Genomic DNA, 16521 nt, shown 5'->3' on the forward strand with positions numbered 1-16521 from the left:
TTTGCAGCTCTTTCTCATATATACTGTTTATTATGTACAAAGTAGCAGACACCCACACCCCAGTTGCCCAGTCAGCTCTACTGCGGCCTCAGTCCCTCCAGCGGTGTCCGCACTGGGCGCTGCAGCACTTATAGAAGGTGGTCATGGGCTCGTCAGCCGAGCGCGTCTGCAGCTGCATGAAGTAGGCCCGCGGGTGCTCACACTTGGGGCACGGCTCTGGGGAAGGGAGAGACAAAGAAGAGGGTGTCAGGACCCGGTGGGTGGTGGAGCATCTCCCCCTCTGGGCCAGAGGGCGGTTCCTGCAGCCTCAAGCACCCAGGCTGGCCAAGGCCGGAGATGATGAGGCCCCTCAACCTGACAAGTGGGGTGCTTGTTTTGCATCTCCCCAAGGGCCTGGGAGAAAGATCCCCTGCTTGGAACCCTGCGGATCTGTGGCTGCCAGCCAGTGCTGACCACGCTGAGCCAGGTGGGTCTGACTCTGCGGAAGGCAGCTTCCTGAGCTCTCTCTTAAATGAGAGTCACGGGGGCCAGAACCTTCTCAGCGCGAGGGAACAAGCTACAGGGAACCAGGCAGAGGGCCTTCTCGGTGGTGACACCCGCCCTATGGAACGCCCTCCCACCAGATGTCAAGGAAATAAACAACCATCGGACTTTTAGAAAACATCTGAAGGCAGCCCTGTACAGGGAAGTTTTCAATGTTTGATGTTTTATCATGTTTTTAATATTCTTTTGGGAGCTGCTCAGAGTGGCTGGGGAAACCCAGCCAGATGGGTGGGGTAGAAATAATAAATTATTATTATTATTATGGTTTCCACCTTCCAAAGGGGGCTCCAAGGTTCTGTCCGTCAGCAAGTGCAGGTGGGGCAGGGGGAGAGCGGGGCAAACCCGGGATAAGAGCTCGATCCCCCGATGCCTGCGAGGGGGTTGGCCTGGATGACCCCTGGGGGTCCCTCCCAACTCCCCTCTGGGAGACCCCGGCCCCCTTTCCCACCCCCCCTTGGCACCTGCAGTGGAGTCTACGTTCTCCCAGGCGGCGGCCCCTCCGAGCACATCATCCACCTCCTTGAGCTTCGGGTAGCGCCGGCTCGTCACCTGAAAGTGTTGCAGGAATTTATGTATAGGTTGGGGGGGGGGTTGCCCCTCCAGCAGATATCATGTACATGCAGCCCACTACCAAAATCAGCACAATCACTTTTGTGATTTGTCCCCACAAAACACTTCATCACAGTTTCTTCCTATCTATTCCAAGGGCCTCTGCAGTACAATACCAAATGTAAGAATTCCCTGATCAATGTATCTGTGCACTGGCTCACTGGGAAAACTTCAGAAATTCATATAGACATGTGAGCTCAGCTACTCAGCAGCCTCTCTGCCTGAGTGATCATTCCTGGCCTCCTGATACCTGAGTGCCAGACAGGTAGCCATTCCAGAAATAACAAACCCAGGTGAAGACAAAAGGGTGCAATGATCTTGGCTGGGAAACAGGGAAATGGAAAGATATTTTTTGTTTCACTTGATGGGTGTTTGGTGGAGGGCAAGGGGAACCATGGGGCAGGGTCCAGGATGCTCAGATTCCGGCCACCAGACCTCCCCTGTCATGATGTCACCGTGATGTAGTTTGCGGGGTGTAACATGGGGATTAGCAGCTAATAAAAGTTTGGGTTCTCTTTTGTTGGGGGCTTCCATCTTGTTCCACCTGGTGGAAGGTGGGAGTCCTGTCGCCACAGTCTTCCATCAAGACCAAGCCTCCTGGCTGCTCTTTTGCTCTGGTCTTCCTGGCTGGAGCCCTCACATTTCTCCGTTAACCAGTGGCGTAGCGTGGGTTGTCAGCACCCGGGGCAAGGCAAGGAATTTGCGCCCCCTGACCCCCCGGTGTTGCGCCCGGTGCGGCCGGGCCCCCCTGCACCCCCCACGCTGCGCCACTGCCCTTAACAAAAGAGACCCCCTCCCCTCCCCTCCCTACCTTTCGCGTGACGTTGCGCACGTAGGGGCACGTGGTGCAGGCGAAGCGGTGGCAGCGCGCGCCCTCCTCGGCCACCAGGACGTTCCCGCAGGCCGGGCAGAAGAGCAGCATGGCGCCCAAGCCCCGCCCAGGCACTTCCGCTTCCGCCGGCCCCGAGACCACGCCCCTCCGCAAGATGGCGGCGCCGGAGGAGGAGGAGGAGGAGGGCGCGCGGGACGCGGCCCACGCCGAGGTGCTGGAGCTGTGGCAGGCCGGCCTGGCGCGCCTCGTCCGGGACCCGCTGCTCTGCGACCTCCCCGCGCAGGTAGGCCGCCCCAGGGGGCGGGGCCGGCCTGGCCCCTCGCTCCCGCCCTGACTCCGCCCTCTCCCTTCTCAGGTGACCCCCGAGGAGATCGGCTCGCAGGTGGCGCTCGAGTACGGCCAGGCCATGACGGTGCGCGTGCGCAGAGCAGACGCCCCCGAGGCCCCCATGCGTGAGTCGCCCTCGCCCCGCCCCTCGGACCTGGCCCCGCCCACATTCCGGCCTGGAGGGGAGGGCCGAAGGAGCAGCGCTGGAGGCGCAGGGAGGAGTTATTCTTTCTTTCTTTATAAATTAACTTATTACTTATTTATTTATTTATATCATTTATACCTATTTATAGTTTTAAATGTCTGATGCTGTATTGTTTTTGATATTTGGTTGGAAGCCGCCCAGAATGTCTGGGAAGACCCAGCCAGATGGTGATACGGAAGGGGGGGGGGCATGTCTTCTTCACCTTCTTCTTCGCTGCAATATATCCATTCATTCCCAATTGTCAATGTCAAAAGGGACTAAAATCTATAAAATTCATAGAAACTAATCCTGTCAAATGGCTCTGATCAGCCTTTCCTCCAGGCAATGTCAGGTGGCAGACTATGCATATTTGGGACCATTGTTTTCTCATCCCCAGGAAGTGTTTATCTGTGCATATCTCCAGCTCTGCATATTCCCCCCTCCCTCCTCCATATGTTAATCTGTGTAACCCAACCTCCCTTTAATATATTCATGATGTAATCTGTGTAACCAAACCTCTCTTTAATGTATTCATGACGTGTTTTGCACTGTATTCTGGGACATGGAGGGAGTTTCAAAAACTCATGTCACCCCTTTCTCACTGTTCAATCTCGCCTTGAACCTGTTGCGCAATAAACCTTGGATCTCCACATTTTGCTCCTCTCCAGCTGAGCTCATTTTCTTCCACAGGGACCCGCGGACACTTAGGCCGACGAGCTGGGTGGCAGTGTAGCCCCGCACCCAGATTTTAGCCGTAACAATGGGCAGGGTATAAATATTATTATTATTATTATTATTATTATTATTATTATTATTATTACCCCGCCCATCTGGCTGGGTTTCCCCAGCCACTCTGGGCGGCTTCCAGCAAAATATTAAAATACAGTAAGGCAAGCAAGCAAGGCCCTGATTGCCCTTCCAGCCCTTTTCCCCGCCCAGAGCCCGCTTCAGAAGAGACTCCCCCTTTTCTTGCCCTGCAAAGCCCCTCCCTCAGGTGGTGCTGAAGGTGTTCCCAGTGGGGGGGGGGTTAGAAGAGAGAGTGTCCTGAGCACCTCCTGGGTCCTGGCGGGATGCGCAAGATGCAGCCTGGGGGTGATGACGACGCTTGCTTCTCCTCCGCAGCCGTGGTGGTGGTGCAGAATGCCAGCGTCCTGGACCTGAAGAAAGCCATCCAGCGGTTTGTGCAGCTGAAGCAGGAGCGGGCAGGGGGCATCCAGCACATCAGCTGGTGAGTTGAGCCCTCCCCCCTGCCCAGGACGGGTGGGGGGTCCTCCTGTGTGACCCTCCCAGGCGGGTGGGCCAGCCTTTAGTCTCCCCGAATCGGCTGCTCCCACCTGCCGGCCCTCCGCCCTCACACTGCCAACAGCCACCTTCCGTGCCAACTTTTAAACGCCTGCCGAAAAGCTTTGTTCCGCCAGGCCTCTGAAAGCGGCTACAAGTACATCCCACCACAATGGTCTGCTGGCGCCTTTTAAAACTTATTTTCCTTTTAACTTGCTTGTTAAATATATTTTTATACCGCCGGATCACAAAAGTAAATCACCATGGTGTGCAGCAATATAAAACCATAAAGTAAAATCATTAAAAAGTTAAATGATTTCTGTTACAGAAATTACAGGGGGGGGCACATCTTTAAAGTTCTTAAATGTTACAAATATTATGCATAAAGGTATCCTTTCAAATTGACAGCTCAGGGAAGTTGCCTAGCTTTAAAAATCATATAAAATCAACTCCTTTGCTAGTTTCCTTCATTCCACCGCCAATTTGCTTCATTGGCCAAGGATTTGGAAACCACTGGGTCCCTGCCATAATCCCTCAAGCGGGAGGTCACATACTCACAGGAAGGTACTCATAGGTGTCAGTCGCTGGGCAAAGGCACTCCTCCGGACTTGCCCAGGTGACAGACTAAGCAAACCAAAGTTCTGTTGTCCCTTTGTAGTAGGTGCTTAGAATCTACTTCCCAATACATATCCTGTATCCGCCTGTTGCCCCAACACATTCCTCCTGTGTTAATCATGTATAAACCTCCCCTTTTCTGGTGAAGCAATAATGTAGTGATGATGCTTAATGAACTGTAAGCTGGGATGAGATAGAAGCTTTTAAAAGTCCTTGTCACCCCGTCCTTGGGGTTCAAAATTCCTCTTTGAACCTGTTGTGCAATAAACTTTGGTCTACAGCTGTTTGCTCCGGTTGGTGGCTGGACTCCTTCCTTTATTCCGCAGGGACCCACGGGCTCTGCCTGACCTGCTGGGGGACTGAGCAGCCTCGCACCTAGATTTTTCCGTAACAATTTTACCGTGTGGTTTTATATTGCTGTGAGCCGCTGTGCTGCATTACTACGATAAAGCGGCATAGAAAGTATTTTTATCAATAAGCAAACCTCCCCTTGCAGGAAGTACGTGTGGCGAACATACTGCTTAACGTTTGGCGCAGAGAAGCTGACAGACGACAGGAAGAAGCTGAGAGAGTGAGTCACGGGAGGCTCCGGCCGGCCTTGGTGGGGCTCACCCAACTTGCCTCATTTTGGGGCCGAGTCCCAGGGAAGGTGGGGGGAACACAGCTGGAGTTCATTACAGATTTGTGCAGGGAAAGGAGAGGAGCCCCAGCAGTCAGGCGAGGGCAGGAAACCAGCTGCCCTGGGACTTGGGAGAGCCAAAAAAGGGGGTGCGGCTACTGTTCTCTTCTCCAGAAATAAACCATTGCGTTTGAAAAGCTGTGACTCTGGACAGGCTCAGGGTGGAGAAAAGGAGCAGGCTGGGGGTGCAGCAATATTCAGCGCAGAACTCAGCTGTTGAATTCAGCATCACTCGGGTGGCTTCGAGAGGAGAGGGGACCAGTTCTTGGCAGATAAGACTAGTGGAAGGGGGAGAATCCCATCACTATTAGAATGGCAAAACAAACTCTGTGTAGAAATTGACGGCAATTAGAGGCCACTCAAATCAAAGAATAATTAGAGAGTGGGATGGAGTGAAGCAATGCATGAAAAAATATGGTTCCGGAATTGAAATGTTAATAGAAAATGTGTAAAACCTGCAGGGGTAAGCAAGAAAGTAATAATAGAATCAACTGAGTAATTATTAAATTATAACAACACAACAAGATGGAAGAAGTAAAATATTGAGATTACACATGGGGAGTGGGGGGTATATGGGAACCTATAACATCATTAATATAATTTGTTAATTGTGTTGTATTTACATATAGCAAAGGGAAGCCTAGAGCAATTAGATATATTTTAATTTAGGTAATCTAGGTAATAGGCGTATGTTAGAAAATTAATATAGATTTTGAATTTGATGTTTGTAATTTTGGGGGGGTTTGAAATAATAATATAAAAAGACTATTGGGCCTGTGGATAAAGGCTGTGGTCCCTGGGATGAGCAGTGGGAAGGGGGGGGGGTCTTGTGCTGAGCTCCTGTGGGGAACAGGATGCTGGACTAGACAGAACAGTGGCCTGGTCCAGCTGCTCCCCTGATGTTCCTTGGCCCTTGGGGAGAAGGGTGGGTGGGTCTGTCACGACGGCAATGTGTGTATTTTGGCAGACGTGTAACGTGAGCGGCGCTATTTTTAGGTACGGCATCCGAAACCGAGATGAAGTCAGCTTCGTGAAAAAGCTCCGGAAATGAGCTGCCAGGCAAGTCCCAAAATACCCCTGACCTCTTTGCTGGGTCTTCTGTTCCCCACTGCTGTCCCACGTCTCGTGCTTGGCTGCCTCTCAGCAGCTCTGCTGGGGGCAGGAGAAAGCTGGGGGGGGGGGTGAGTCTTCCCTCTTTGGGTCCGTTGAATGTCCTGGACAGGCAAGGAACAGATTCCCTTTGCTGAGAAGGAAACCAGCACTGCTGAACTGAACTAGGTTCAGTAACGTGCTTAATACAGTATCAGAAGTGATCATTTACAACACGGGTAGGCAAACCCTGGGGGCCGCATCTGGCCCAATCGCCTTCTAAATCTGGCCTCGGACGGTCCGGGAATCAGCGTGTTTTTACATGAGTAGAATGTGTCTTTTTATTTAAAATGCATCTCTGGGTTATTTGTGAGGCTTACCTGTCTTTGTTCAGTACACACACACCCCCCAAAAAAATAGTCCGCCCCCCCCCAAAGTCTGAGGGACAGTGGACTGGCCCCCTACTGAAAAAGTTTGCTGACCTCTGGTTTAGAACATGGTGAAAAGTAGAATTGTTGTACTTTTAAGCTGAGCATCTGGGGGTCAGTTTGGGGAATTGTTTTGTTCCGTAGATGGCAGGCCGAAAGTGCCCCCTCCACCAGCTGTGCTTGCCTTTTGGAGGTGGTAGTGGCTTTGTCAGGCGGGGGGGGGGCAGTTTTGTTAGATCCCTCAGCCTTGGATGTGAGCAGGTGCTGAAACCACAAGGCTCATACTTGGTCCCCATAACCAACCTGACCTCACCAGGAGGGGGGGGGTGCAGGTTTTCTCGCTCTGGACCTGAATGCAGTGAGGTTTTGCAGTGCTCAAGGCAAAGGCTCTGAGCCTCATTCTGCTACCCTCAAATATTTGGAGAGCCCAGCAGCTGCTTCTCAGGCCTAAAGGAGCCTTTGGCCCTTGTCTTCCCTTACAGGTGCCCTTTGGGGAGGCTCTCTGAGCGCCACTTGGTGTTTCTGAAATGGGGAGAGGCCACTCTTTGAAAGCCACAGCTGTGACCCAGGAGCACTTCAGACTTGCGCTGCTTCCGTCAGCAACTGAGTCACCCGAGGGACCACTGCTGCCAGAAGGGGGGTGTCGTTTTGGACCCAGGAGGGCAAAGGTGTTTCCTCTGAGGCTGGCAAAGGCAGCTGTGAGTCCAGGTTTGAAGAGAGTGGACTGCCTGTGAACTGGGCGGATTTGGGAGAGCAACAGCTACACAGCAGCACCTTATTAGCGGGTGCCCAGTGCCCAGCCAAAGACTCTCACCCGCTGGAGGCGTCTCCCTTAACTGGACTTTCAATAACATGTATGACTTTCAATAAAATGTATGAGCAAACGGAGTCGGCTGTGTTGTGATTTGGAGAAGCGGCTCTTGCAGAATGGGGGTAACGTCCCCAAACCCAGGAGCACCTTGCAGAAAGCGCAGCCCAAGTGACTTGGGGGGCATGGAATCATAGAAGTGTAGGGTTTGAAGGGACCCCAAGCCCCCAACTTGGTCCCCCATCCTCCCTCCCAACACAGAATGATTCATCCCAGCAGAGGGCATCTAGGGTCTCTCTCAGCATCAGGGGGCTCCTTCATTTGGAGGGTCTTGCCTTCCCTATCCAGGGGTAGCTTCTTGCCTTTCTGGTGTTAGAATCTGGGTTTCTGGCACTGCACGAAGGATGCACTCCCCCGCGGCCCCACCTTTCGCCATCGAGCGCAAACGAAATGCCCAAGGCCCTTTTGGAAATGTAGCTAAAACGCTACCTGTGTGTTTTAATCACCACCTGGGCAACAAGTAACAAATCCCATTAAAAAGGCCATTTTGAAAGGAGCGTCATAAAAACAGGGCAGCGGGGGGGGGGGGGAAGAGTTCCGTAAAACAAGGCACGGCGAGAGGTTCCGGTTGCAGCAAACAAGTCTCCGTTCCTCTAGGCTAAGGCAGCTCGGGTGCAAGAAGAAGCAAGAGTTTAAATTAAGTGTGCTGGGGAGTTGGGGAGGGCCCCCCCCCTGCTCAGTGGAGCTGTGCGTCCAGGTCGTACTTCTCACAGAACTTGTCCGTGAAAGGGATGCAGGTGAGGAACTCACACCACTCGCAGCGGATGGGGTAGAAATAGAAGAGGACCACCAGGCCCGACAGCAGCCCCGCAAAGACCAGCTGGAAGACGATGATCTGGCAGCGCTTGCGGTACAGGTCAAACTTGCCGAAGCTGATGTAGGGCAGGAAGGCGAAGGAGAGGAAGAGGCCGCTGACGAAGCCGCCCACGTGGGCGAAGTTGTCAATCCAGGGCAGGAGGCCGAAGGCGAAGAGGAAGAGGACCACGGCCAGCAGCTTCAAGAAGGCCCTCCAGGGACGCGCCAGGATCTGCCAGCTCTGGAAGAGCTCCACAAAGAGGCAGGCCAGGATGCCAAACTGGGAGCCCGCAGGGCCCACCTGAGAAGAGAGGGAGGCAGGCAGGCAGAGGTCCCCGTTAGGCCTGCCTTTGGCAAAACACCCTCCCCCCAGCGGGGGGGCTGGAGGGGAGGCAGTTGAGAAGCTGCTTCCCTACAAGTAGAGCAAGGAGGGGGCCCCACCTCCAGGCCAGAAAAGGGGGCCTTCACAGCCGGGAGCAGGAAGCAAAAGCCCAGCCAAGGGAGCTGGAAGAGGAAGGAGCGGCCTGGGGTTGTGAGTGGACTGGGGAGCTGCCTTGGCCAGAGTCAGGCCATGGGCCCATCAGGCTCAGTTCTGCTTCACAGACGAGCAGCAGCGGTTGCTCTGCTCTGCCAGGGTCTCCGCCAGGAAGGCCCCCCAAGCTGTTCCTGGAGAGGCCTTGCCTGGGGCCACGTCCCTGCCCAGGAGGTGCCCTAGCCCTGGGCCCAGAGGAAAGGGCTGCGTTGCCCCTGGCAGCCCCAGACCCACCTCAGCTCTGTAGGGCAGGAAGATGGCACTGGCCAGGTTGCCCGTGATGCCGCTCAGCAGGTAGATGATGGAGATGCGGTGCCAGCCAGCCAGCTTCTCCAGGTCTCGCAGGATGGTCATCTGGAAGCACACTGACACCAAGCAGTGCAGGATCCTGCTGGGCAAGGGAGAGGGAGGCCAGTTGGACCGGGGTGGGGGGAGAGAAAACAACCCTCCCTCCCCTCCCGACACACCTTGCTGGCGTGTCCTGGTAGGGGCCCAGTGCCAGCCTTACCCTGCGTGGAGGAAGAGCGACAGCCACAGGCGGTACACCTGGTCTGGGACCTCTGGGTTCAGGAAGGGCAGGAGCCCACAGACATCATCCATGCAGTGCACCTGGGGGAGAGAGCACACCTGGGCTTAGCACTGCCAGGGCCTCAACCTGCTCTGAAAGGAACGCACGGGATTTGGCAGTCGGGGAGAGGGCGTTACCTGGGAGCAGAGGGTGGCCTCTTCGTGGAAGTAGCCGTGCATGAAGGTGCAGTATTCTCGAGATGTGATCTCACACCTGGGAGGAAAGAGGGCAGAGAGCTGGGAAGTTAAGGGGGGCAGCAGAAGGGCAGGCATGAGGAACACACACGGTCCAAGCTGATCCCTTGGGGGACGGCTGTCAATCACCCCCACCCTCTTCCCCGGAGTGGCCAATGGGCAGCCTGCTACCTAGCGCTGCCCCGCCTCCCCCAGGCCTCCCCCTACCTTCCCTTGGTGCCAATGCAGCAGGGCCGGCCCGTGATGACGCAGTCCATGTGCGGGTGGTTCGTGTAGTTGCCAGCGCTGTTCTTGGTGCAGATCTGGAAGGAGAGGGGGCAGTGGGTGGGGGCCTCCCTCCTCGGAGCACATCCCGGCTGGAGGGACCTCCTATCACCCCCCATCTCTGCAGGTCCCAGAGGCGAAGGGAAAGGCACACACACGCCAAACACACACACCTCTCTGCCGGAGTCCACAGAAAAAGACCAGCTGCTGGGCAGTTGGAGGGGCAAGAAAGTCTGTCCCTGGCCTAAGGGGCTTCCAGCAAGAGCCAAGGAAGGCCAGAGCTGTCCACCATTCCCCAGTCATCGTATTATTATTATTATTTTAAAAATTTGGTTGCTTTAACCAGCCTAAGGCAACCCACAGATATTTCCTGCCAGTCCTTGGAATGCGCGCTTGAAATGCCCAGCTGAGGGACAGGGCAGAAAGGTCCAGGAGGTCCCCATGGAAAAGTTTTTAAAGGGAGACAACAAGAGCCTGCTTCCTGCAGCTTGTTCCTCAGCACCAGGGATCCAAGACGGGCTCTTGAATGAAGCTGAGCAGCCTTCCAGATTCCTTGTGAGCAACCCTGGCTAGATTTCGCTCCGCTGTGGAGCCCCGGGGCTGGTGTTTCCTTTGCATTCTGCTCTGACCACCTGCCTGATTTCCCCCTGCCTTTTCTTCCTAATGAAATGCCTTCGTTTGGCTGCTGTCATGTTTGCGGTTTCCAACCCCAGGGCTTTAGGATCCCCAGAGGCTTGGCCTTCAGGCTCCTGGGAGTTTAGGATCAAAGTTGCTGGGGTCCAGCGCACTTTTCCAACGTCCAGGATAGACTCAGAGACAGAGTGTATACCTGAAGGAGCATCTCCACCCCAATCATCCAGCCCGGACACTGAGGTCCAGCACCAAGGGCCTTCTGGCGGTTCCCATCAAGAAGCGAGGTTACAGGGAACCAGGCAGAGGGCCTTCTCGGTAGTGGCGCCCGCCCTGTGAAACACTCTCCCTTCAGATGTCAAGGAAATAAACAACTACCTGACGTTTAGAAGACATCGGAAGGTAGCCCTGTTTAGGGAAGTTTTGAATGTTTGATGTTTTATTCCATTTTGAATGTTCTGTTGAAAGCCACCCAGAGTGGCTGGGGAAACCCAGCCAGATGGGCAGGGTACAAATAATAAATTATTATTATTATTATTACTGTTGTTGTTATAGTGGGCAGCCTCTGCACTCCAAGGAAACCCCAAGGCTGTGGGTGGAGCTGAGGAGTGCTGGCTGGGGCCCTGGCTGAAGTAAGGGGGGGGGCAGCAATCTTACAGAGAGCAAGACCCACGGCCAGCTCCAGAGGGCTGCTGTGCTGCAGTTGCTCCACAAAGGGCACTCCTTTGGCCTCCCTCCCTCAATCGCAGGTGCAATGCCCCCCCCCCAGTAGCCCCCAAATCGTCAGCAGGCTTACCGGCCACTTGGTGATGTCATCCGGCCACTCGTGGGGGTCCATGGAGGCTGGCTGTTCACAGACCCTGCGCAGGAAAGAGATCAGCAGTGCTGGGGGGGTGGCAGGGGATGAACCCCGATTCTCTCACCCCCTCTCTGCTGTTCCTGGGGAGGTTCAGGCCATCAGCACAGCAGACTAGGCCTCCCGCACCCATCGACCGACCTACCTGGGGTCTTGGTGACAGACCGAGCCAAACTGCCTCTTGTCTCCTGCCAGCAGGGGGGCGCTGGGGTGCCGCGGCCATTTCACCCACACGGCCAGGGTGGACTGCAAGGGAGAGCGAGGGGGTGAGAGGAGGAGGAGGGTCTCCCTTTGCAGGGAGTGGAGGAGCCCTGGCACCCAGGAGCAGGTGCCAGGCTGTGGGTGGTGGGTCAGAGAGTGGGCGCTCCCCCGCCCAGTGTGGGGGTCCAGGCCAGCGGTGTCTCACCGAGCACTCCTCCGCAGGCGTCTGCACGCAGCCGGACTTGTCGTTGCGCACGCAGCAGGCGGAGTGCTTCTCCTTCTGGCGGGCAGCGCGGATGAAGCTGTGTACCTGCTGGTCCTGCCGCATGCAAGGGGCAAACTTTGCGCCCAGGTGGATGAGGGCTTCCTGGGGGGGGGGCAGCGGCATCGTTACTACGGATCGTTGCCTATCAAGCTTACAGGCCGCCCTTCATCAAGAGACCCCAGGGCAGCTCCCAACCAAAGAACTGTGGCAGGAGAAACTGATGGACTATGCGGAATCGGCAAAAATGACATCTAAACTACGTGATAAGGACAACTGTGACTTTAAGGAAGAATGGGAACCCTTTACCAAGTACCTAAAGAAACAACAAAATGAACTGGACTCCTTGGCAGGTTTTGAATAAACACCCACAAACTTTTTATTGATAATAGCTAGTTAGATAATTAAGGATCTATACAGTTTTGTAACATGCAGAGAATAATATTTGTTGATAAACCAGAGAGAGGAGCTGAGGGAAGTCGGGGGGGGGGTTACACTATGGGGTGGGGGGAGGAGGAAAAATAGGGGGGAATTAAGGATGATATGTTTTTTACTGATAAAATGTTTTGTTGAAATTCCTAATAAAAAAAGTTTTGTTTTTTTTTAAAAAGAGAGAGACCCTGTGGGTTTGAGCTCCAGGCTGAGCAAAAGGTCTCTGCCTTGCAGAGGGGTGGACTAGAGGACCCTGGGGGGTCCCGTCCGACTCTACAATTCCATGAAATTCTATAAGTAAGAGTAAAAGAGGGGGAAAGACAATAACACACAACCTGCTTTAAAAGGCTGTGATGGATTGACAGGAGAGGAGATCTAATAAAATGAAAAAAAGTTTAAAATAACCTTTGTTAAAAAAACACAGAAGCTTTTCTGTTAGGAATTATAGGCACCGAGATTCCAAAGGAGCAGAAAATATTATAATGGATATGTAATTGGTTTTGTTTTAAAACGATATTTGTAAAATCAAATAAAAAATATTTGTTAAAAACAGCAACAGGCAAAGGCCTGGGAGAGGCGGAACGTTTTTGCCTGGCACCTGATGGGGTGCAAGGATGGCACCAGGTGAGCCCCCCTGGGGAGAGCCCCCCACAAGCCAGGGAGCCCCCACTGAGAAGGCCACCGGCCTCAGAGCCACGGCAGCCAACCCCTTGTTGCTGCCACAGAGCCACACCAGCCTGGGCCACTCACCGAACTGGGGCCGATCCAGAAGTTCTCCTGCTGCACATACTTCACGTTCTCGTAGACCCCGCGGTTTCTCAAGACCTGCCGAAAAGGAAGCCATGGCTCCTTGCAAGGGAGAGTTGGGGGGGGGGCAAAAGGGCCCTGCAGATGCACAACCCCCCCTTCACCCCACCAGGCAAAGGAGCAGAAGCCTGGGAGGCAGGTGCCTCTTTGCTGGGGGGGGGGGAGGAGATATTCCTGGGTCTGGTCAAGGAAGGGGAAGGGGCCACAGAGGCAATGGGGGGGTGGGCTGCAGCTGCCACCGGCTCCGCAATGGACGTGTTTTCTGCCACTCACCGAATCCACTGTCTCGTGCTGTGAAAACCCCACGGGGGCAATTCCGTAGATGGAGACGGCCAAGATGGTGATGAGTGAGTGGACGAAGGTGAGCCAGTAGGTGAAGAACGGCCTGCAGTGGGGAGAGGGGTCAGGCTTGGCAGGGGGAAGGCCCCGACTCGAGATCAGGAAGAACTTCCCTAAGTAAGAGCTGCTCGGCAGCAGAACAAGCTCCCTCTGCGGGAAGGAATCTCCTTGGAGGCAGGACATTGCATTGCTCTGGGTTGGACTAGATGGCCTCTGGGGGCCCCTGCCCACTCTCCAATTCTATGAGGAGCAGGGCAGCCCCTAGGAGCTCTGGCCCCTTCAGCCGCTGCAGCCCCACCTGCAGATCCAAGCCCCCACCCGCTTTGTCACCCACCTGTGGTCATCCATGTCCTCGATCTGCTGCTTGACGAAGCTGTCGATCCGCCTGCGATACGTCCGGTTGGTCAGCCGGCCCACCATGCCCAGCCCGTAGGGGCGCTTCTCCTTGGCAAAGAGCTTCCGGACAGGGACCCGAATGCGCTGGCCCCTCCGCTGGAGGCCCAGGCTCACCACCTCCTGCCGCAGGCGGACCTTGGGCTGCCCCACCTGTGCCCCCTCCTTCTGCTTCCGCCAGCCGCGCTCCAGGGGGCTGCAGGACGGGAGGAGAGAGGGGGGGCACTCAGGAAAGGCCACGGAATGTGCCCCCCAGCTGGGCAGGGGCAGGGAAGGAGCCATCACCCGTGGGGCAGGGAGGGGTCTTCTGCTTGCAGGGCCCAAACCCCCCCAGCCCCTGCAGGGCAACTGAAGCTGCCACAGAGATCGCTTCCTGCTCAGAACGGTGATTCTTGACACTCTTTCGAAAAGATGACCCTTGGCTTTGGGGGTGACCTTTGCAATCATCTAAGAGGCCTAACTCTAGAGATGATGATGATGATTTTACAAAGTTTTTATTCATTTTTCTGTTTAGCAATTTAAAATACTAATTTTAACATCCTTAAGATAGCAAAGACTTCCCTTCTCTTTCCGTGCTTCATTTGACATGTCATAAATCCCAGCATATTTTACAAAAAAAACCTAAACCATTCAGTATTCCATTACAGTGATACCTCTGGTAGCGAATGGGATCCGTTCCGGAGCCCATTCGCAACATGAAAAGAGCGCAGCAGTGCATCTGCACACATGTGGTTGCCAATCGCCGCTGCTGTGCATGCACGTGACGTCATTTTGCACTTCTGCGCATGCACGAGCGGCGAAATCCGGAAGTAACCCTTTCCGGTACTTCCAGGTCGCCGCGGGACGTAACCTGAAAAAACGTAACATGAAGCGGACGTAACATGAGGTACGACTGTATTACAGCCATCTAAACTTATTTACACTGTTGAATTTATCTTAATCCTGCCAGCGTTTTCAGGTGTACACCATTTCCCCGCATATATTCAATAAATGTTTTCCAATCTTCTCTAGACGCACGTTCCTCTTGTTCTCTTATGTAATTCTAGAGATTAAACCCTTAAGTGATTTCGTGGCTGATCGAACGAGCGGAGGAGCCCCTTTTTGCAACTGGAAGCCTGGCAGACCCTGTCCCTGACCCAGCTGCACAAAAACCTCTGCCAGGGCCGATTCGCAGGCAGACCCGCTGCCTTGAGAGGGGAAGCCCCTGAGCTTGTCCCCTGCAGCTGTCCCAGGGAGCCCCCTTCAAGTGCAAGCAAGGGGAGGCAGCAGGCAGGGAAGCTCGCTGTGGGGCAGCCCCACACGAGGTCTTGCAAAAGGTGGGCAAAGCTGCAGGCACCAGAAGCCTCGCTTTATGGTGCCCGCTGGCCCAGAGAGGCTTGTCAGCCTTGCCAGCTGGGAGAGAGCAGACAAGGCATTGGGTAGCATGCAGCTGGGGAGTCTGGCCAGCAAGCAGCACACCCCCATCCCCATTCCCTCTCTGGCCCCTCAGGGAGCAGCCCCCGCCCCCCAGAGGACTCACAGCATCAGGTGACTCCTCTCCAGCTCAGTTCTGTCCAGCGCCCCCCCAGTGAGGCCGGGTTCTGGCTGCGGCTGCGGCAGCTTCGCTTCAGCGTCTTTGATGGCGCTTTCCGAGGGCGACTCAAAGACATCGTCGGGGTACGTGGAGAGCTCTTCGTGCAGGACCCCTTCCTGGGGAGGAGAGGGGGCGCTCAGCCGCAGAAGCCAGGCCAACGCCGGCTGGGCTCTGCCTCCTCTGCCACCCCCAGTGCCAGCGCCAGCCCTTCCTTACCCGAGCAAAGAAGGAGGTGTCCAGCTCCTCTGGGAAATCCCCCGTGTCTTCCTCCAGGAAGCTGGCCGGCGTGAAGCTGCGCTGCTGAGCCTGATGCAAGTTGCTGTCCCGCACAGACCGGCCCTGCCAGGGAGGAGAGATGGCAGAAGCCGTTGTGCAAATCCAGGCTGAAACAGCATTAGGAATGTATACCGTGCCTCAGCTCAGGAAGTGCAGGAATGTTCAGGGTGGCAGGAGAGGATATATTGTTTATTAATATCCTTCCTAACTTGCGCTAGCAAGTTCCTTTATGTAGCAGAGTTTACATTCCCCCTTTTTACATGCACAGCAGATAGCTGGTTGCAGGCTCGTGTGAGCCTCTCACTATTCTACAATTGAATCTGTCTAAGATTGATTTGTACACTCCTGGTAAGTTCCCTTGAATCCCTCTTAAAAGAATAAATATGCCACAATCTTATTCAAAGTCAATAAAAGAAGTTTACTCACATCAGTTCACAGTTGGATTCCTGAAGGCAGACTTAGTTACAGATTTGTAGATCTACCCCATATGGGGGAATAATCCCAGAGCTTCTGCTAGCTGAGACCTAGCAGAGCATTCCTAGCTAAAAAGCTGGTTGAACGAAGAAGGAAAGGGTGCTGCCTGACTCGTCCTTTTGTTACCTGGAGAGGTAAGGTCACGCCCACCTCTAGGCACATGCAAGAGGAAGGATGCTCCAGCCCAGGAGGAAACAGGAAGTTTTGATTGGCTGGACCAACATCCCCTTGCATGTCCACTCTAGGAAAACAAGGAATGTTGTACTTGACTGCTCCTAGTGGATTACATCCCACAGAAAGGACATTGCAGAGTTGGAAAAGGTTTGGAAAAGGGTGACCGGAATGATCCAGGGGGTGGAGGATCCAGGAGGAAAGCTGGCACCGTTTGGGACTTTTTAGTTTAGAGAAAAGAAAGAGCAGACGTGGTAGAAGTTTATAAAATTATGCCTGGCATGGAGAAAGTGGACAGA

General features: G+C 54.5%; 3 protein-coding genes across 12 annotated transcripts in view; 1 reads left to right on the top strand and 2 right to left on the bottom strand.

Annotated features, from left to right (window-relative positions):
- POLR3K (RNA polymerase III subunit K) lies at positions 1 to 2086 on the bottom strand. Its single transcript, XM_083711915.1, has 3 exons — positions 1964 to 2086; positions 1005 to 1092; positions 1 to 216 (listed from the first exon to the last, which is right to left on the bottom strand). The coding sequence occupies exons 1-3, from the start codon at positions 2072 to 2074 to the stop codon at positions 89 to 91; spliced, it is 327 nt and encodes a 108-aa protein (XP_083568041.1). The 5' UTR covers positions 2075 to 2086; the 3' UTR covers positions 1 to 88.
- Positions 2073 to 9214, top strand: SNRNP25 (small nuclear ribonucleoprotein U11/U12 subunit 25; the record flags this gene model as incomplete). The annotated part of the gene is made up of 6 exons (XM_083711881.1): positions 2073 to 2267; positions 2340 to 2436; positions 3618 to 3723; positions 4888 to 4962; positions 6067 to 6129; positions 7070 to 9214. 5 exons carry the CDS (start codon positions 2073 to 2075, stop codon positions 6119 to 6121), a joined length of 528 nt encoding a protein of 175 aa, XP_083568007.1. The 3' UTR covers positions 6122 to 6129; positions 7070 to 9214.
- Positions 7859 to 16521, bottom strand: part of RHBDF1 (rhomboid 5 homolog 1) — a 23189-nt gene continuing 14526 nt past the window's right edge. For 5 of the 10 annotated variants that reach the window (XM_083711396.1, XM_083711398.1, XM_083711394.1 and 2 more), the window contains 13 exons: positions 15518 to 15640; positions 15248 to 15417; positions 13670 to 13924; positions 13270 to 13381; positions 12940 to 13014; positions 11701 to 11862; positions 11440 to 11540; positions 11235 to 11298; positions 9752 to 9846; positions 9488 to 9563; positions 9291 to 9391; positions 9017 to 9170; positions 7859 to 8551 (listed from right to left, as the gene is read on the bottom strand). In XM_083711396.1, the coding sequence (XP_083567522.1) occupies positions 8132 to 8551; positions 9017 to 9170; positions 9291 to 9391; positions 9488 to 9563; positions 9752 to 9846; positions 11235 to 11298; positions 11440 to 11540; positions 11701 to 11862; positions 12940 to 13014; positions 13270 to 13381; positions 13670 to 13924; positions 15248 to 15417; positions 15518 to 15640 (1908 nt within the window). In that variant the 3' untranslated portion in view covers positions 7859 to 8131. Of the gene's footprint in view, positions 8552 to 9016; positions 9174 to 9290; positions 9392 to 9487; positions 9564 to 9751; positions 9847 to 11234; positions 11299 to 11439; positions 11541 to 11700; positions 11863 to 12939; positions 13015 to 13269; positions 13382 to 13669; positions 13925 to 15247; positions 15418 to 15517; positions 15641 to 16521 lie in introns of those variants that run through there. The other 5 variants (XM_083711395.1, XM_083711397.1, XM_083711392.1 and 2 more) reach the window with 3 other exon arrangements.

The sequence above is a fragment of the Podarcis gaigeae genome, assembly GCF_964106915.1.
Source record: "Podarcis gaigeae genome assembly, chromosome: 14".
NCBI classification, from domain to species: domain Eukaryota; kingdom Metazoa; phylum Chordata; class Lepidosauria; order Squamata; family Lacertidae; genus Podarcis; species Podarcis gaigeae.